The sequence below is a fragment of the Copadichromis virginalis genome, linkage group LG3, assembly GCF_057382275.1.
Source record: "Copadichromis virginalis isolate Kocher_CV1m ecotype Utaka linkage group LG3, C_Virginalis_male_GT1.1, whole genome shotgun sequence".
Lineage (NCBI taxonomy): Eukaryota > Metazoa > Chordata > Actinopteri > Cichliformes > Cichlidae > Copadichromis > Copadichromis virginalis.
In genome coordinates this window covers 13,102,038-13,123,735 of record NC_140620.1, presented here as the reverse complement: position 1 = coordinate 13,123,735, position 21,698 = coordinate 13,102,038, and the positions used below count along the sequence as shown (strand labels likewise).

The 21,698-nt window shown below is 41.2% G+C and overlaps 1 protein-coding gene across 8 annotated transcripts; it reads right to left on the bottom strand.

Moving 5' to 3' along the window:
* Positions 1-13,396: 13,396 nt before the first annotated feature.
* On the bottom strand, positions 13,397-15,214 carry LOC146712882 (nuclear factor 7, ovary-like). Of its 8 annotated transcripts, none has more exons than XM_085445343.1 (2): positions 14,037-15,214; positions 13,397-13,984 (listed from the first exon to the last, which is right to left on the bottom strand). In XM_085445343.1, the coding sequence occupies exons 1-2, from the start codon at positions 15,212-15,214 to the stop codon at positions 13,777-13,779; spliced, it is 1,386 nt and encodes a 461-aa protein (XP_085301469.1). In that variant the 3' UTR covers positions 13,397-13,776. The 8 variants fall into 8 exon arrangements, with proteins under 8 accessions (XP_085301469.1, XP_085301479.1, XP_085301460.1 ...); XM_085445353.1 differs by having other exon boundaries at positions 13,397-13,991; positions 14,044-15,214; XM_085445334.1 differs by having other exon boundaries at positions 13,397-13,994; positions 14,047-15,214.
* Between the last annotated feature and the right edge of the window lie 6,484 nt (positions 15,215-21,698).

Genomic DNA, 21,698 nt, shown 5'->3' with positions numbered 1-21,698 from the left:
ACACACTTACATAGTGCTCATATTTCATTCAATCACAGAAGGAATTCACTGATTGTCATTGTCTTTAAAAAACAAACTCTTATAAGGCACACATGAACTGAGAAAAACCCCACAAACACCAAGAGGATGTTTCAAGAAGGCCACAGAGAGAAGAGTACAGAAGTGGAGCAGTTCAGTGATGTAGGTGGAGGCGTCACACCATCAGGCCATGAAAATATGAACCATGATTTGAACCTGAAACAGTGCAGAAGCTCTAACAGTGGAGAGATGTTTGGAGTTAAAGCTTCGGTCAGACCAGAGATCAGAGCATCAGTTCATCACACTGTCCTCACTGCTGTAATATTAATGCCACACTGTTGTTCTTTCATGTGCTGATGTGATGTACTCATGTTTACATGTTAGTGTTACTGACCATTAAGTTCTGTAGGAACCACACATTAACACACAGCATACACGGATAAATAAAAAACACCCGTTGATGTCTTTGGACTGTGGGAGGAAGTCAGAGACCCAGAATCCACTTCAGGAGATACATGTATGACCTTTGTTCCTCATGCGCTCCATGTGTTACTTTACTAATTCACAGTCTGTTTCTGTGGGCAACAGGATGACTGTGACCTCCGACACTGCTGTCTCATTACAAATCCACACAAACATGACGTCTATATTTATACGTTATGAGTGGCAAGTTTCCCTAAAATCACAATGTTTCTAACTTGAGCCAAACTGGTGGATCTGAAAATCCATCTAAACAAATGAGTCAAACTTCACCCAAAAGAGCACCAGTGTACAAAAGTTTGCATCATCTATACAACAGTATAAAATGTGACAATATGTTTCATATTTTTGAGTCTCATGGGTCTGTTTATGAAAAGTAATCAGGTCTCAACCCAGCAAAGTTGTTCAGGATGTTTTGCTGGTGTCAAAGGTCAAAGCAGTTTAAATCTGAGCTGAACAGTGTGTCATGTTAAAGAAAAGTTGAAGAGGTTGTCAAACTTCTCAGTGCAGGATCAGAGAGAGACGTTAACAGTTTGTACAATCTGTTAAACTGGGTAAGATTGGTTTACAAACTAAAAACAATGTCAGCCAAAGAGATGATTTTTATACAAAGTGTTTTCCAGTGGACTGTACTTAAAGAAGAAAAAGTCACATGAAGCTAATAAACAATCACACCAACATAAAATAGTTAATTTGTCTAACCTGAAGCTCCAACACTCACTGACTCTGAGATCAGAAATTCATGTGTGTTTGTAACACAGTTTGACTTTGTGTCAGTAAATCTCATGAACAAGATGAATAAACTGTAGTTCAGAGTCACTGACAGCACAGACACACACTGTTGGTCCGAGTCTGAACATGATGATCATCAGAGTCGACTGCTGGATGTTCAGGAGAGTTTCTGTCTGTCCTCAGATCGTCCGACTCACAGTTCATCTCTGTCTCCTCCTGGCTGACCTGCAGGTGAGAAACAGCTGTGAGGTGTCCTCTTCTAGTTCAGGAGATTAGATGAAAAAATCATTCATAACATTTATAAAGTGAGAAAATGTTAATGTTGATTTTTCTGCTTTTTATTTAAAAACATGATCTGACCAAAACTGCAGTCTGGAATCTTGCTTTCACCATAAAAAAAATCATATTTTTTTCAAATACACAGGTCTAACAGCTGCTTCGGGGTCAGAGGTCATGTTGGGTTGATCCAGCTGTTCTTTATAATTTGACCTGTTTGGCTGCAGACTGTGAGAGCTCATTAAAACATGTCTGAGACTTTTGGAAGGTCAAATCCTCGAGTCTCTGAAAATGTGTTTGTTTATTATGAGGCTGAAACATCTGAACCTGTGATTCAGTGACAACAGCTCTGTCACACCAAACACTGTGTACACAGTTTACTACTTTTATATACGAAGCACTTCAAACAGTGCAATATATCAATACCATGCAATATATAATACTATATACCAAACATCATACTTACAGTTTGATATAATTGTTCAAAACAACCAAACATCTAAAAATAAAACTGACTTTTTAGGTTTCTACACTGAATAAATATCCAAAAACATTTTGACTGGTTAAAATCACGTTTGCAGAAGATTTGGTGGTTTCCTGGTGTAGAGTTACTAGAGTTAGAATAGAGTTAATATTCCTTCTTTAATAATCCTTTGTTATGACAAATCAGACTATGAGGCAAAAAGAAAGTGCAGCTTTATGGTTTCATGGACAAAAGAATTTCTGTGGCTGCGATATGATGAGCTAAATAACCAGGGCTGCACATAAGTGGTCCGCAGGTGCGCATTCGCTGTCAAAATAAAAAACACGCACAAGGTTTAGGGTTAAATTTAAAAACTGTACTTTTGAGTTAAAATATATATTTATAATTTTAATAAATGACGAATTAAAAATGCATGAACATTTTTTTGTATCGAAAAAATATCGAACCGTGACACCAAAGTATCGAACCGAACCGTGAATTTTGTGTATCGTTGCACCCCTAATATATATATATATATATATATATATATATATATATATATATATATAAATTTTTTGGGGTGGTTTTGGTTGCATTTTTCAGGATTTATGTTCTAAAACATCTGCAGCTCCATGACACTGAAACAAACCAATTACCATGCAGTACAGCAATTTTACATTTTTTCACATTTAATAATCACTTTTTAGTTTAGAGTCCAGTGCGTATGATTAAAAAAAACTGCTGTTGTTTCAACTGGTCAGTTTCAGTCTTCTGACTCTCCACCTTTGCTTCATGCTCTAATGCAAGTGCAAAATGAACTGTGCAAGATCTTCTTCCTTCCGCCATCAATTTCTCTGGAAATTACAGCAATATTGTCATGTCACAAATTACCATTAAGCATAGTCTCACTACCCGACCCAACACTTTACCTTGGATCTTCTTTTCAGACGTAGTATGTGTGTCTGTGCAAACCTGAGCTTTTTATACCATGACAGAAAGAGGGGTGAATGAGTACTTACTTACTTAAGTACTTACTTAAGTACGGAGGCATAAAGGGGATGATATGATAGTTCTATAAATCTTCTAACATGGTGGAATCAACATATTGTTTAGTTTATGTTCAACGGCAGTGTGAGTACCAGTCAAATGTAGTGTGGACGGGGTTGTTGGAGTGCAGTCTGCTCGTGGTCTGATCTGTGGAAAAAGAACAAAGAAAACTGCAATGATCTCCATTCAGTCACTGAAAACATAACAGCATCTGTGTCATCTGCAAACGTCAATGATTTTTCTACCTGCAGACAGAAAAATAAATCACTGAGCCGACACAAAGTATAAATAAATGTAACTCTAGAAACATGGATGAAAACAAGAGAGGACAAAGCAGAAAGAAGAACAGAACACTGAATGTTGTTTAAGGTCAGACTCTGAGGTGAGGTTAAGGTTCTTCTCACCATTTTGGACTAAGTTTAAAGAAGTGACTATTTTACTGTGGACAGGCTCAATTCTCTAACAATATACTACACTCTGCTTTTTAACATGACCACAGAAAGAAAAGGCAAATAAAGGAAACATGTTATAAAGCACACAATCTGATCTATTAACTAAAAAGAGAGAAATTATGTTCATGATAATTGGACTCAAATGCAGGACACATTGGTTTTACAGTATTTTTTTTATCAAGTTTAGCCAGAATGTGTAATGGGGAGGGCAAGGAGGTCTCTGAGTTTACAGAGGAGAGGACAGTCCAACAGGCACATGGGTGAAGATCCAAGCAGAGGGGAAGAAGCAAAGGTAAGACCAGAGGTAAGCATGAGGAGCATCAGCAGCAGGTAAATACAAAAAAACAGAGATTCAGAGGCCCGAGCAACTGCACCACTGAAACATTCAGTGAGGAAGTGATTGTCAGTGAATCACACCTGCAGTAATGTCACTGCGGCACATGTGTAAAGCTTAACTCATTTTAAATACTTTATATTGTGTTCAGTTTACAGTAATGCATCATTTTCTGTGAAAGAACCACGGATCTCTAAACAGCTTTCAATTAGCTCAGAAAAAAGGCGGATTTAAAAAGGAAAAATGCCACAGCTCAATTTACCCGTGGCATATTAAAGTGTTTGTGCTACTTTATGTAATTTTTATGTCATTCTTAGTAGGCAAGTTTTAATTATGCCAAATATTACTCTTTTTTTGCGCTTTGGTTATTATTATTTTTTGTAAAGATACAAATATTTGGGGGACCCATGAGACTCCACTCAAAAGCATCTTATTTTTCCTGCCCAGTTTAAAATCATTTGCTTGTCCTAGTGCCAAGTTTATATCCCATTATTTACATTTTTTGGTACTTCTCCCAATATAAAACGCACCTTTGGTTTCATAGACTGATCATCTCTGCAGTTTTATTCCAAGACTGCAGCACCCCTGTTAGCTTGTTGTTTAGTTTGTATTGGCTGTTGTTTGTGATATTTAATCAGTAGGAGTAATAAACTTTGTCTCTTCCTGATGTGTGTCTTTTATCCTGTCGCCATCTGCCCTCGTCTCTTTTCCGTCACCCCCAACCAGTCACAGCAGATGGCTGCCAAAACACCTATTGGATCAGTGCCTGTATAACCTACGATGGTGTAACAGCAGGCACGTGCAGGGGGGGGGCTGGAGGGGCTTGAGCACCCGCCCCTTTCCTGATGGGTGCCCAGAGTGCCCTTTTGTTGAGGCAACTTTTAAAAATTTTTTGCGGAGTCTTGTCTGTGCCCCTCAACAATAATATTTAACTATTAATCATAGTTTTGCTAAATAAAAGGATCTGGCTTGCATCAGTCACATGATCACATTTAACCAATGATCACCCTTGACGGCAGAACGCGCTGGTTACGAGCCGGGAACGAGCTCACAAAGAGCACGCGCATTTTTAGCGGTCCGGAGCTGTAGGAGAAACACAAGTTAACTCAGAGACACAGACTGATGCGACACAACCAGTAAGTAGGTGTACAGCGTACACTGTAGTGTGTAGCACCCAGGAGTATCAGCTTATTACGTACACGTTGGTAAGTTGTCTTGTTGCAGCTGACGAACTGAAACAAATGAGCATGCTGTGTGTGCAACAGGGCGACAAACATTACCTGTCCTTTTATTAACTGCACAAGTAGTGCTGGTCACAGCTGCTGGCTACCTGTGTAAGGCTGTCATGTGTCTGTAGCTCTGTCACCGTTTTAGGGAACATATTTAGTTTTAAAGCAAGTTACATAGGTTTTCCTGCCTTTCTGGAGGGATTATATTCCACTAAAAAACGATCTAATATGCATGTCCACATAATTATGCATTATTATAATTATGATATATTAAAAAACACAAGCTGTATGTAACGTTGGACCCAAGAAATATAAGCTGGAGCGAATTTGACGACAGCCGAACTTTTATTTAATACTGTGCGTTTGTACAGGGACACAGACACTCCCGCTCTCTCTCTGCTGTCATGTCCGCCCTCCTCCTCCGACTGTCACTGCCAACATATAAAGAGACACAATCACTGTCAGATCCCAGCACACCTGTTCACCCCGCCCCTGCACCGCCCCGGGAGCTCACTGCGTCACCCCTCCTCTGCAGCTGGCCAGAGACCACACCCACGCCACACTGTATTTTAAAGAACATACATTAAGAAGCAGATTATATTAGATTTATATTTTAAATAAGACAAAATTTGGATTTTACAGCAGTAAAATTATTGTATCTCTACAGTTTAAACATGTAATAAGCTTTGCCCTGCACAGAGTGGATAGTGAAACAAATGGAATCATCATAAATACATTATTTCATATTTATTACTTCCCCCTCCTCTTTGCTTTATTATTGTAGCTCTAGTAATAAATAATAATGTAAGGATTCTGGATCAGCACCGAGATGCCCAAAGTATATACAGTATTCTGAAGGTCTAAAATGTCACTGTGTGTGTGCATGTGTTTGTTTTATGTATATGGATTATTTTTAATTATTACTCATGATATGACATTGTCCAGGCAGAATTTTATTGGAATTCCACGTGAAAGACCAACACAAAGTGGTGCACACGTGAGAAGTGGAACGAAAATCATACATGATTCCAAACATTTTTTACAAATAAATAACTGCAAAGTGGGGTGTGCATAATTATTCAGCCCCCTGAGTCAATACTTTGTAGAACCACCTTTTGCTGCAATTACCGCTGCCAGTCTTTTAGGGTCTGTCTCTACCAGCTTTGCACATCTACAGACTGAAATCTTTGCCCATTCTTCTTTGCAAAACAGCTCCAGCTCAGTCAGATTAGATGGACAGCGTTTGTGATCAGCAGTTTTCAGATCTTGCCACAGATTCTCGATTGGATTTAGATCTGGACTTTGACTGGGCCATTCTAACACATGGATATGTTTTGTTTTAAACCCTTCCATTGTTGCCCTGGCTTTATGTTTAGGGTCGTTGTCCTGCTGGAAGGTGAACCTCCGCCCCAGTCTCAAGTCTTTTGCAGACTCCAAGAGGTTTTCTTCCAAGATTGCCCTGTATTTGGCTCCATCCATCTTCCCATCAACTCTGACCAGCTTCCTGTCCCTGCTGAAGAGAAGCACCCCCAGAGCATGATGCTGCTGACACCACCATATCTGACAGTGGGGATGGTGTGTTCAGAGTGAGGTGCAGTGTTAGTTTTCCGCCACACATAGCGTTTTGCATTTTGGCCAAAAAGTTACATTTTGGTCTCATCTGACCAGAGCACCTTCTTCCACATGTTTGCTGTGTCCCCTACATGTTTGCTGTGTCCCCCACATGTTTGCTGTGTCCCCTACATGTTTGCTGTGTCCCCCACATGTTTGCTGTGTCCCCTACATGTTTGCTGTGTCCCCCACATGTTTGCTGTGTCCCCCACATGTTTGCTGTGTCCCCTACATGTTTGCTGTGTCCCCCACATGTTTGCTGTGTCCCCCACATGGCTTGTAGCAAACTGCAAATGGGACTTCTTATGGTTTTCTGTTAACAACGGCTTTCTTCTTGCCACTCTTCCATAAAGGCCAACTTTGTGCAGTGCACGACTAATAGTTGTCCTATGGACAGATTCCCCCACCTGAGCTGTAGATCTCTGCAGCTCGTCCAGAGTCACCATGGGCCTCTTGGCTGCATTTCTGATCAGCGCTCTCCTTGTTCGGCCTGTGAGTTTAGGTGGACGGCCTTGTCTTGGTAGGTTTACAGTTGTGCCTTTCTCCTTCCATTTCTGAATGATGGCTTGAACAGTGCTCCGTGGGATGTTCAAGGCTTGGGAAATCTTTTTGTAGCTTACGCCTGCTTTAAATTTCTCAATAACTTTATCCCTGACCTGTCTGGTGTGTTCTTTGGACTTCATGGTGTTGTTGCTCCCAATATTCTCTTAGACAACCTCTGAGGCCGTCACAGAGCAGCTGTATTTGTACTGACATTAGATTACACACAGGTGCACTCTATTTAGTCATTAGCACTCATCAGGCAACGTCTATGGGCAACTGACTGCACTCAGACCAAAGGGGGCTGAATAATTACGCACACCCCACTTTGCAGTTATTTGTAAAAAATGTTTGGAATCATGTATGATTTCCGTTCCACTTCTCACGTGTGCACCACTTTGTGTTGGTCTTTCACGTGGAATTCCAATAAAATTGATTCATGTTTGTGGCTGTAATGTGACAAAATGTGGAAAAATTCAAGGGGGCCGAATACTTTTGCTGTATTTAGCAACCAAGACTCTTCAGCATGCTCTTGTATTGCTTATAAGATTGTTCACTGCATCTGGAGGAGTGCTTGGAGTGGAAGGGTCAGAGATTAATTCATTCTCTGAAAAGCATTGAACACTAGCTTTCTCACCTAAGTGGTCAGAGAAGAAAGAAACAAAAAAGGACAGCTGTGGTTTATTGAACTGGAGTGGGAAGGGTGGTCAACCAAGTGTCATGTTACACATGAAGAGTAGAAGTTCATCTTCAAGTTATACCATGTCAGTGACCTTCATGGTTCCTACATTCACATTGGATTTTCTAAAACAACACGTGCTGATTAATTTTATGAACGGCTGATAATCATGGACATTCACTTGTTTATCTCTTTGTAGTCTTGTACCTTGTAAAAGTTGTAAAGATTACTTTATGCATTTTGTCGCTTAGAGTATTTTTGCTCTGAGTTATTAGAGGAATTCCATAATCAAAGGCAATTACTTCCTCAGTGCCAAAAACTTCCAGATATGTTCTTTCACAGCTGCTTAAACATCTGTATCTGAGCACACATTTTGATATTTGTCCTCTAAGCTCTGGTCAGTTGGTGGAAACACACATGCTCATGTTTTACTATCAGTTGACAATCATTGATACTCACTTGTTCTTCTCCTTGTACTGCATCTGAAGTCATAAAGATTACATTAGTCACTGATTCACTAGAATAAGGTTGAATCTAATGCTACAGTGACCTCCCCTCTGTACTGTGTAATATAAAAGTCAGTCAGGTTTGCAGATGACACACAGATACTGTTGAGTTTTCACTGACAGAATGGAGATCACGCTGAAGTTCTCGCTGTTGCTTCTGGTCTGCTCTGTTTCCACAAATCAGACAGAGGCAGATAATGAAATTCTTGACCAGCAGATTTCAAACCAACAACCCTGTCCACAGGAAGTCCATGCTGTGCTCAGAGAGCTGACTGCCTCAGTGGCTGAACAGAAAGTGGAAATCAGGACCTTAAAACAAGAGAATAAAGGTAGAGTATGATGTCAGGTAGTGAGAAAAATGACAGCATGAGGAAACCTTCATATGAGCCCCTGTTACAGAGATATCAATGTCACTTCATGAATCTATCACTAACGTTTCTCATTAATTTTTTTATTTTTATTATTTATTCATTATTTATTCAATAATCTAACCTACTAAAAATGAAAAGATTCAAATGATGCAGATAAATAAAATTCATATTGACTTATTTATGTTCTTTTCTGTCAGACCATGTCGCAAAACTGAAAGACCTGGAAATGCAGAACGTTGAACTTCAGAGACAGAGGTCTGAAATTGACAAACTTAAACAGCAACAAATAATAAATAAATAAATAAACTTTATTTATAAAGCACACTAAAAAAACAAGGGTATACCAAGGTGCTTGACAAAAATAAAATAGGAAAAGGGAGATGGGAGGGAAAAGAGAAAGGACCTGGCACGTATCAATTATAAAAACCATCATAAGATATAAAAGTAGTTCACAAGCATAAAAAATGTACCAGCGCACACAAGTGTTAACTGGGTGGAAAGGCAAGATTAAAGAAATAAGTCTTAAGCCGTGATTTAAACAGTGGCATAGAGTCAGACGCCCGGATAGCGACAGGAAGGTTGTTCCATAAGACCGGGGCAGCTACAGCAAACGCGCGGTCACTGCGAGACTTCAGCCGAGAACGAGGTTGCTCCAGAAGAATTTGGGTAGCAGAGCTAAGTGCTCTGACAGGAGTGTGTAACCTGAGAAGCTCATTGAGGTAGCTCGGCGCAAAGTTATTAATGGTTTTGTAGGTGAAAAGTAATATTTTAAATTGAATACGGTATTTAATTGGAAGCCAGTGCAAGCCAGCAAGAACAGGAGTGATGGAAGAAAACTTCCTGCTACCTGTCAAAAGGCGTGCCGCCGCATTCTGGACAGTCTGCAATCTAACGAGAAGGGTGGAGGAAAGGCCAATGTAAAGAGAGTTGCAGTTCATATCCAGAATCGGATTCTTTTGGTTATTACCCAAAGCTCGTGACCATAGGTGAAGGTGGGGACAAACTGATAGGAAAGAGCTCCTGCCAGCCACACAGCCACCTGCGACAATCACAGACATTTATCTACCGGCTTGACTGGCGGCTGCAAAACATTGCAAGATAATCTTGGTCAGGTATTCTTCCAGTCCACAACTTTACCACGAGTGTTGTTATATCAATTTAATTGTCCCACAAGGGGAAACTTGGGTGTAACAGCAGCAAGAAAACACATATACAAACAAACAGTACACATGACACAGAACAGAAACATACACAATTCTTACATATTTACATGAAGGACAATGGTTACCAAAAACTGAGTACCATACTGTTGTTAAATTAAATAAAATTAAATACAGATAAGAGGCAACCCTGGTTGTAGTGTGAATCGGTTGATAAAACAGTGCACGATACAGCGCTGATGTAAACATCTGTGTTTGTTGGGAGCAGTTCAGATTGTACAGTCTGACAGCTGCAGGGAGGAAGGACCTGCAGAAACGCTCCTTCATGCATCGAGGATGCAGCAGTCTGTCACTGAAGCAGCTCTGCAGTTCAGCAACATCTACATGCATGGGGCGGGAGATAAACTGCTGCTCCAACATACCACACTGTAAAAAATGACAGATGCCACCACAGAGTCATAGAAGGTCTTTAAAAGCGCTCCCTGGACTCCAAATGACCTCAGCCGCCTCAGCAGGTAGAGTCTGCTCTGACCCTTCCTGTAAAGAGCATCATCCCTGTACTTATACTTTTGTGTTGCTCTCTCATCACATCTTCATTATTCTCATCACTGCTTAAAACAACACACATCTTTTTTTAACTGTCCTTTCTCCAAAACAGAAAGTGGCATTACAGTTGTTTCAGGCTGAGAGACACAAAACACTCTTCGTATTATCATTCATATATCATCCACACAACTATTTTATTTCTTTTTGTCCACTGGGCAGGTGACCTGCAGAATCATGTCTGCCCCAGCTGGATACCTTTTCACACACACCGTGACGTCAGACACACTCACAGTCACTTCATTCGTCAGACTTCTTTTAAGTTTGCAGCAGGCAACGCGACTGAGTATTGTGTCAAGATAAGTAGGAAGACCACGCTATAATGGACAGTTGAAGGAAAAGGTCAAATTTACAGGGAATCTTTTTGTTTTGTTTTTGGACAGAAAGATGAGAGTTTGATGTGTACATGGCTGTGAACAAAAATATAAATGTGGTGGATCATAAATTTGATTAGTTTTGAAGTTGTACATCTCTGTTCCTTACATTTCATGTCATGCCCTTATTAATGTTTTATTTGTTGCTTTGACTGTTTTCGAATAGAATATGCAGTGGGAATATAGAGGGAGATAAGTAGTGAAAGTTTTGCCTGGGTTGATTGTGCGTCGATCCATTGTTAATGCCTCAGGGCTCCAGTAGGTGGGTTCGCGCGCTTCCTCCTTCACTCAATACAGACGAGTGAGAGTGAGAGCTGCGTGTCTGTGCCGCTCTTTCACCTCTCCTCACTATTTCCCCTGTTTAAGGGCACAACATAAACACTGAGGCTTCAAAATGCAGCATCTACAACACTGTCACTCTGCCTCCACCATGGAGACCGTCTCCATGGTGATGAGTACAACTGGCAGCTGAAACTGTTGTGAACTTCTCCATGAGTCATATTTCCTGTTTCAGAGCTGCTGATTGGCTCTTTGGGCCCTTTACCTTCAGGAGGTCATGGACGAAGCACTGAAGTCGTTTATCACGTAAAAAATATTTTTAGTTTATAATAATTTGATAAATAATAAAATATTAATAAAAACTGGAGGTTTTTTTAGAACTTAGATTTTAAGCTATTTATGCCTTTTTTGCTGCTCCTTTTTAAACTTATTCCCTTTAAACTGTATTTATTCTTTTTAAAATATATTGGTTATTGCACTGTAGAGGCTGCTGAGGAACAGTATTTCGTTTCAGGCTGTGTAACACGAAATGACAATAACCAATAAAGTCTTGAGAGCTGCCATCATTGTTCCAGCAGGAGGCAGTAAAACACCAAACTGCACCTGTTGTGCTGAAAAGGTGTGAGCATGTGCAGTAACCCAGTAAGTTACCTGAATATCTCTCTCTCACACACACACACACACACACACACACACACAGTACTGATACTAATGACTCGCTCTCACATCTATTTGGGTTTAATGTCAGGGTATATTTGTGGATGAAAGTTTTGGTAGGACACATGATGTGGACAGTCTGGTAATCCCAGAATATTTTAATGTAAGAAAACTCCAGACAGCTCTGGAGAAAGTTTCAGAGTAAAAGCCCTGGAGTGTTTTACATGTTATTCTGTTGGATTCAATCTGACGGAGCTGATTCATAAACACTTCACTGCCAGGTATCAGGTGACCTGCAGAGACTGATCCTACAAACACTCAGAAACAGAGTAAACCAAACTGCACCACAGTGATCAGACGAAACCTTCCTGACATGAACACAGCTCCTCAGTAAAAACTGTGAACCAGCAGAGAGACTACACCCAGCACCATACACCACCTCTCTGACACAGTACACCCTCGGGCAGGTGGTGTCCCCATAAACAGTGTGAGAAGCTCTGATTATTTACTATGTTCAAACAAACTGAGTGTCCACAAACGTCTGAGCTCACAGTGAGAGCTGCTGGCACAGTTTGGAGGTGTTCTGCCCCCTGCTGGACACACAGAGCTACAACATGAGGATCAGAGGAGGCTGGTGCTGCTTCACCTTTAAACCTGTAAAGGGGGAAATCCTGACGAACCAATCCACAGCCAGAAAAGAAGTCTAACTCTGTGCTGCTCCAATCAGGAATCAGCTCTGTTACTGTGTGAGTGTGTAAAGTCACAGAGTAGCTGGTTTCAAATGTATCTATAAAGTTTATTTACATTTTATTTAGGCTTCAAAAAACAGTCCAAGTTTATTTCTTTGGACTTTGTTCACTTAATGGATGTTTCCCTGCATTTCTATTTTCACACACTTTATTTCTTACAGCAGGAAAACTGAACAGAATGTATGTAAGAGGTCAGAGTGAGGATGACGTCACTTAATACAGGAAATACATGTTTGTCTGTTTTGATGATGAAGGACTTCTTCAGCTCTGTAAACAGCTACACTTGAGAGGACAGAGGTGATTTCATGGATCAATAACAATGTGTTTATCAGCTTTCATCATCGCAGTGCAGACATGACGTCAGATCTATCAGAGTGAAGGCCGTCTCTCTGATGACGTCACAGAGCAGAGTCCTTCTGTCCAATAAAGGATCTCAGATCAGCTGCTGCCATCTTGTGGCCACAGTTGGTTACTGTCTCTGAAAGTTGTCTCATGTTTCCTGTTGTCCTGCTAACAAAGGCTGGAGCTCATCATGCTGAGAGGGCAGCAGCATTTTGTGGCTCTTCACACATGTTCATTATATTCTGATGATCCTGGATGGAGACAAACTACAGATAAGTGTGTTCAGCCCAACTAGTTTATCTCATTACAGCAGTTTGATGTTTCCCTTTGAATCCCCCTGAAGATCCTGACAGTGAAGCACGTACATAATACTCCAGCCTTTCAACTCTGAGCTTATTTAGTTCTATTAATACACTGAAATCTCATTTGTGTCATGAAGAAAGTCTTTAATCAAACAGAATTCAAAGATCAGAAACATTTCATATATGGAGTTAAACATGAATCATTGTTTCAACAACATATTTATTGTTGTCATAAACAGACAAGAAGACAACAACAAACTGCTCCTCCCATTCAACACATGTCAGTCCATATCCCAGCAAACTAAATCATCTCCATTTACACATCAAATAGAAACATGAATCACTTGTAATGATTAGAAACTTGATAGAATTTCAAATCTAGTTTGGGGAGTCATTCAGTGAGAAACAGTGAAATGATTTTCCATGTGAAAAGGTGGACAGCAGAAACAGAAAGAAACAGTGAAACTAAAAGAGAAACAAAGAGCTTTGGAACAACGAGGCAGCAGGAGGACAGCTGCAGTTTAACAGCTTCAACTCACTGACAGGAAACAACATTAGAAACATCATCATCCTCAACTCATCTGCTGCACTGACACTGACACCTTCAACGGACACACCTTCACTTTACCATAAATGCTAATGTATGGAAACATCCTGTGAGTGAAAGTGTGTGTGAAGGTGTGTATGTGTGTGTTAGTATCAGGATCAGAGAACGACAGCTTTCCTCTGTTCCAGTCCAGATTCACTCTGATCCTCTGGAGCTTCTTCTGGACTGAGAGAATAGTGAGAGGAGCTGATGGTGAGTGTGCTGAGTATTTACCTTTAGAGAGTCGTGGATCCAGCTGATGGTGACCATGCTGAGTATTCATCTTCATCAAACCATATTCTCCATAATCCAGACTCTATGTATCCCTTCCTCTGCACAGACTCTGCCAACACACCCAGTCTCCACCATGTACTGTCTCCAACATCGACATCCCAGCTGTGAGTCCCTGAGTTAAAGCCCTCAGAGCCCAGGACACAGCAGGAATGATCAAACCTCTCTGGATTATCAGGAAGCTGCTGCCTCTCTCCTCCATATCTCACACTGGTCAGATCTTCAGACAGGATGAGGTTTGGACCAGCAGTGTTTGGGTCCAGAATGAGAGGAGTGTAGGAGACCATGTCCTTCATGTTGTTCCAGATGTTGAAGGTCAGGTTGCCCAGGTGTTTGGCCTGGTCTATCAGAGCTCCTGAGGGCAGCTGTGGATCATCCAGCAGGGGGCAGCGCTGGACTCTTTCCACTGCAGCCTTGTAGTTGTGCAGGAATGAGACGTCTTCAGCTCTCAGCTCCTCCTCTGTGGCTCTGACTGTGTCTGAAAGAGCTGCTATCTCTCTGCTCAGAGCCTCCATCTTCTCCTTCATTATCCCACTCTTCTGCTCCTCTTCCTCCCTCAGTGCAGCCAGCCTGGCCTCCTCTTCCTCTGCTAGAAACTGGTGAAGCTTCTTAAACTGCTCCTTAATCTGCCTCTCCGTGTGTCGGGCCTGGACCTTAATGTGTTCTGCTGTTTGATCAAACTTCACTTGAACTTCTTCACAAACCTTTAACTTCTTCTTTAAGGGCTCCAGAGTTTCCTGAAGTTCCTTCTTGTGTTGTTGTGCAGCTTCATCGATGGGTCTGAATCTGTGATTGGTGTGTTTTTCTGAGGCACAGCAGACGACACACACTGGCTGCTGATGGTCCAGACAGAAGAGTTTGAGTTTCTCAGAGTGCAGACTGCAGAGATCCTCTGAAGCTCTCTGATCTCTCTCCTGTAAGAACGACTCACACAGGTTCTTTAAAGCTCGGTTTAAAGGTGGATCATAAACTGATAATTCCTTACAAACTGGACACTCGTGTATTATTCTCTCTCTCCACCATCTCTTCAGACAGTCTTTACAGAAGCTGTGGCTACATGACAGAAGAACAGGATCTCTGAAGACCTCCTGACAGACCGGACAGCAGAGATCCTCCTCTGATCTGGAAGCCATTGAGTCTGTGAGTGAAGCTGAAAACAGCAGACAGGAAGTACAGTCAGTCCTGGCTCCCCTCCCTCCTCTACCACCTTCACTGAAACTTCCTTTGAGTCGTGTTTTTGCTCAAACTCACATTCAGTGTGTGGAGCGTCAGCAGCTTGAAGCAGCAGTGTTGGAGTTTTCCACTTTTCTCTCCTGTAGCTGGACTCACTCAGAGGAAGCTGCTAGTTTGGTCTGAGCTCAGTCTGATCGTCTGTGCGTCTCTCTTTACTGAGGACGAAGAACTTCCTGTTTCCTGGTTTGTCACATTTGAGTGACGTGAGGGGAGGAGAAAATATTGCTGTTTGACTTTTAACTAAGGTGTGTTTCAATCCTGCCTGCAGCTCAAAAGCTGTAAAACAGGTTTTGTGTCTTTTCACCTCCACAGGTCACAACATGAAACCTGTTGTGAAGTTTATAAAATAAAGTGTCACTCGGTGGTGCAGCTGTTTGTCAGCTTCTATTTTAGACTTTGTTCTGGTTCTTGTTCAGGTTCCCAGCAGTGGGAGTGTAATGCAGTCACACACACACAGGTGGTGTTAAGGTGGATTCACTTAGTTACAGACAGTGGTGTTATTTCCTGTAACTAAGGTGTGTTTCACTCCAAAGTTCAGACATTAACCTGCCAGAAGTTGTAAAAGTTACTAATAAAGAGCTTTTATCTCATTTCACATGTTGTCCACAATCTCCTCGTGATTACCTCTGGAAAGCCCCGTGGCACAGCTCTCCATCCAGTGCAGCTTTATGGTCATTGCTGTGGTTCCAGAATCTTCTCATGATGACCAGTAGGTCCCCAAACAGCATGACCTTTGACCTCAACCCCTGCCTGGGCTGTCAGCTATGGTCCCTACTTCTCGCTGGGTCTCTGAAGGTTTCTCAGGAGATTCCACCCTTGGGATCATTTCTTCCAGCAATGCTCTGCTGCACCTGCATCTCCTCACTAGAGGAAAAACTTCTATTTGGAAAACATGTCAACCATCATCAAACCAAAATTTCCTTTCAGTTCAGTGAACTTCACTTATCAAAAAATATAATTATTTATTAATTATATTATTGGTTTATCACGTTTTCACTTTCACTTATAGGCCATCAAAGTGTTTATTATCTTTACCCAAATAATTGGAGCAGAACTTGTTCCATATTCAGTTTTTCAGCAAAACGTGTTTGAGAAAAGATTCATTCTTATATCTGGAGGAATAAATATATTTCAATAAATATTAACGTTAGCCTGCGACTTTGTTCCAGTTTTGAATTTTGGCCCACTGTGTATTTGAGTTTGACACCCCTGATCCATAGCTGGCGATTTTTTGTTTTTATGGGCCGATGGATTTTTTTTGTTTTTTTAGGAAGGGTATATATAATGAAAGGTGTTGGATTGGCCAGTTGGTCATGATCGACTCTGGGCTGGACCAATTACAGCCGAGGAGGCCGGATGCACCCGCCCCCTTGTTTAGCAATCACGTGATTTTCGCGCATTGCATGCCGGGAACTCGTGGCAAAACAATCCAAGTACCGCAGCAAATGCAAACATTTGCAGCACCGCAAAACGTTCATTCTCCGGTTCCAATACCTTCTTGTTTTTTCTTTGCCGCACAAAAAAGTCTCGACGAAAAGACAAAGAAAAGATACGAGGAAAAAATCAAAGGAGTGAAAGGGTCAGACCCTTACGAGCACACAGAGGGACCAAAGACGTCAGCGTGCTGCCCAACTTTCACCACGCTCATATTTATAATCATACGGTTCTTGGAGTGAGTGCATACACTCATGAAGTTTAGTAACTTCAGGTCACTGCAACAAGCCCAGGTACAGTTTACCGACGGATGGGTGCAGGACCTTGAAATGCACCGTGTAGAACGAAAGACCATCGTACGAACAAAGGTAAGTTTACCAGTCTCACAAATCGTCGTCATAAATACACATTCGTTAACCGTTTATTAATATAACCTTTGAGCTCAATGGTAATTAATTAGTAGTGGAAATAATTTCTGGTAGCATCACAGAAATGTAGCAGTGACAATAATATTGTATGCTGTAATCGTACTGGACAATTAGTGATACAAAAAACCTGTTTTACCCTGTGAATAAAAGTACATGTTTTTGTCAGTGTACCATAATAACAGAAGCGAAACGCAATATTGTGTCAGGACAATTCACTATTTATGCACAATAAACAAAGGAGCAATTTCTGTTCAGTGCCAGACTTGCTTGTAACCTATATCACCAATTATGTTAAGAAAAATGACGCATTAACTACAACAAAACTCTGACCTTTGTGGGAATGCTTGGAGCAGACTAACCTGTGAGCTGGAGAGTTCTGGGACGTTATATTTGGTATATCCAGACCATCCGTCGGCTCTTACTTCGGAAACATGGCTTAAAAATTTTCACTTCAACGACGTAATCCGATAAAAAAAACGATCTCTTTACCCGTCGGCTTCCCGTGGCTGTCATGCGACCGGCTATTGCAGTTAATAATACAACAGCTTCTTGCCATTTTTGTGTTTCTTTTTATCGCTGTGTGACTGAGTTCAATTGAAAGCCTGCGTGCGCTAGTACCTCTTGCCACAAGTTCCCAGAATCCTTTGCGGTTTTACCCCTGAATGACGTCACATTTTCAATCTTCATCCCGACTTTTTGTCCCAGTCCAGCCTTGCCCTGATCTAACCTCTCCTCTTCCTCACAGCTCTGATGTCTCTGAGGGAGATGTTGTGACTGTAATCTGTGAGGAGGACCAAAGCTTTTCTGATTGGACTGTGAGGAGAAACACAAGCAAACTGCAGAGGGCTGAGTGTGGAGATGGGCGGGGACAACAGCAACGTGATCAATCATGTTCAATCAGTACGCTGGTGCCTCACGACACCGGAGTTTACTGGTGTGAGTCCAGTAATGGTGCCATCAGTAACCTGGTTAATATCACAGTCACTGGTAAGCTGATCACTCTCACTTTACTTCTTATTGCATCCACAAATTGAGCTGAACATGCAGGTACATAGATTCTGTGCTGTTCTTCACTGATCACCTACCTGACTGACAGAGTAATGAAGGACTTCCCTCCCTCGGTGCTTCTTAATGTGTGAGGATATTCTCCATTACTGAGTTAAGACTTCCTTATTTAGATCTAAGCTCTGGATTATCTTGCACGTCTCGTGGCTCCCAAATGTCTCTTAAGTTATTATCCTCTGTAGCCTCATACTTTAGCTTTACTTGGCAAATGTGAATGCTTTGTGTGCTGACAAACCCTTTTGCATGTAGTGTTTTTATGAAAAGCCTTATAATTGCCTAATTTTGTGTTTTTGTTCTGTTACAAAAGCAGGCATTCTTACTGTTGTTTAATATTTTAATCAAACCTTTAAGTTTAATTCAGCACAAAAAGCCCCACTGTAAACAAATCCACAGAACAGAACCAAACTCAGCAGCCAAACAGTTTGTCCTCAGTGCAGGTTGACATTCAGAAAAATCAGCTGCCTCAGCTTGGATGGGCTGATGTGGTTTCTCCTTAGTATCTGCCCAGTTTTTGAGAAGACCCTCCAAAGGAACAGATGTTGCCACAATGCACAGTCTCCCCTCCATCACCTTCAACAGGTAGGGAAAGACTGTGGCCTTGGCCTCCCACCAGCTCTGTGGGCCTTCTCCTTGTTGGATGAGGGGCTCCTCAAGATAACATTTCATCTCCATCATAACATCAGCTGTAGTATTTCTCTTTGCAGCATCTCCTGCAGCTCTTTCATCAAAGAGGCTCCACACAGCAGACGTCTGTGGCTCCTCCTTCACTTGGCCCTGTAATGGTGGAGCTGGGTGGGAGTGCACTTTGCTGCTGCAGTTATTCTCTGAAGTGCCTCATCAACAGCTCTGTTGTCACTGAATGCAAGCTTTTTAAATCTACCATCCAGTGATGCAGCTTCTGAGTGGACGGTGTTGAACTCCACACACAGAAACTTTTCACACTCACTGCTAATTTTGTTTTACAGTGAAGCCACTCTGCTCTGCTAGTCCCAATATCTTTCACCTGCAGCAGATGCTGCTTCGTTTGCAGCTGTCAGTCATATTTCTGTGTTTTTGTGTCGCACTCTCCTCCACACTGCTGTCTGTCATCTCACAGGTATGATGTGCGGAGCGATGCTGAACTTCCAATCCCAGCGTTTCATGTTGCAGGATCAATTCCCATATGAAAATATCAATATCTAATTTGATTACATTTGTTTTTCATCATAAATATGACAGACAAAAGTAAATTCGGCAATTAGCGGGATGGTCTGCAATACCCTGTCAACAGGAACTACACTCACCACCTCTCATTCATGTGCGTGTTACGGCTCTGCAAGAGTGTGAGCCAATGAGAAACCAGAGGCACAAAACTTTAGACCACAAAACACACAATCTGATGTTGGTTTGTAAAGATGTTGCTGATGAGACTTTGTAGAAAGCAGCTGGTCTGAGTGATGTGATCAGAGTGCAGCAGATAATGTCTGACAGCAGTTTGAAGAGCAAATGGATTCTGTTCTGTTCTTCATCATCACCTACCTGACACCTCACAGCTGTTTCTCACCTGCAGGTCACACAGGAGGATCTGTTGGACTGAAGGTCAGCCTGTCAGTTCCTGCTGTGCTTCTTGTTGCTGCTGTTTTCTTGATGTAGAGAAAAGAAAAACAACAAAAGAATCAGGATCCAGCCTCATGTTGAGCTGCAGCAAAATAAAATGTCTGAATCTTTTTAAATCAGCACTCTTAGTCTCCCGCTGGTGGTTTCAGCGTTGTCAGTGAACCTGGGGAACATGAGATGATGCTGGTAACAGAAATCAAAGGTAGTGAACAGCAGACAGGGATCAGCTGCAGGTTTAATACACGTCCTGAATTTGGTTTAGTTTGAAGTTTCTGTAAAATAAAACCAAACGTTGTGATTTGTCTCTTTATGAATAAAGTTGAATTGAATTTCTCTCTGAGCTCCTGCTTCTGTTGTCTGTCAGTGATTTTATCAGTTGGACATCAAGTAAAACTTTGGATAAAATGAAAACTGTTCACACAGTGTCTGTAAATCCACGGGTGAAAATAACACATGTAACATTCACACAAGTCCACGAGTGATTGAATGAAATGTGATCATGGAAAAATAAATTCAAAACTATTCAAGACTTTTACCATTAACTGTCATTCTATTATGAAGTAACAGGAAGGTAATAACACTATAATATAATAATAATAAAGAAAATTAAAAAATATGGTATAACAGAGCTCACTGCCTCACACTGTCGATAGCAGCATTTCTTTTTAACCTTATTTCATTTAAGGCTCAGACGATCATCTGTTTTCACTTAAAGTAGTCTAGCTCTGATATCACTTTAGCCTCTGGATGGAGGATTTGCTATGTTAACTTATAGATAATAAACTCAACGTATTACAGACCAAAACCAAACACGTCCGTAGTATAAGACTGGATTTAACTCCCTTCACACCTGTCTCGACACAACAGTCAGGTCAGTCCCTTCCCTTTTAAGAAATCCACCTTAAATGTATTTTAAATGTAAGTGATGCAAAATGAATTTAATATTTTATCTTTAGTTTGTCAGGTAGCATCAGGTCAGATGGATGATGGTGGGTGAGATGGAGCAGACAGAGATGTCATCACAGCTGAGAGGAAGCAAAAGCCTCAACATCCAGGCTTAAAAGTGATGTAGGGAGCTAAAGCTAAAGCTCTGCTTTCTTTGTGTGCTTGTGCTAACAGCAACTAATGAGAAATGTGATGACAATTGTCCAGCTTTGTCCTTTTATATTCTACCAAATGTGAAGTGAACCTGTGGTTATACAGTAACGATAAGAGCATCTTTATTAGTCCCACATGTGGGAAATTTGTTTTGTTACAGCAGGAAGTGGACAGTGCAGTTACATAGCAAACATGAGAGAACCCTGGAATAGAATAAGAAACTGTACACAACTGTACCCAATAGAATAGAATAGAATGATAGGATAAAAATAGAATACACATGCTACATACAACTGAGTACAAATACAACGTTGTCAGAAAAAGAGTGTTACACTTAGTCCTATTGCACATGTGTGTGTTTGATCAGCTGCAAAGTCTTTGTGGTGGAGTCTGACAGCAGAGGGGAGGAAATCTCTCCGTCCCACATCGTGGGTGCTGCAGCCACTGAAGGAGCTGCTCTGAAGTGCTATAAAGGTTTGTGATGATCAATACAGGTTTACAGCTCAGATCATACTGAGTTCATTATGACTGATATAAATATGTGATAGAATAATAATAAATCGAGTAAATTGTGATTGACAAACAGTTTTAAAGAGAAAGTTTGTTAGTTTAAATTGTGTGAAAGGTCAGAGATGGAGAGAACACCAGGCTGGGGCTGAATATCAGTGTATTACATGCAAATCTGATTGGATGACAGGACAGAGCATAAACTGAAGCTCGCATGGATGTTCTGGGTCTCCTGCCTCTGTGAGATCAGCAGGTC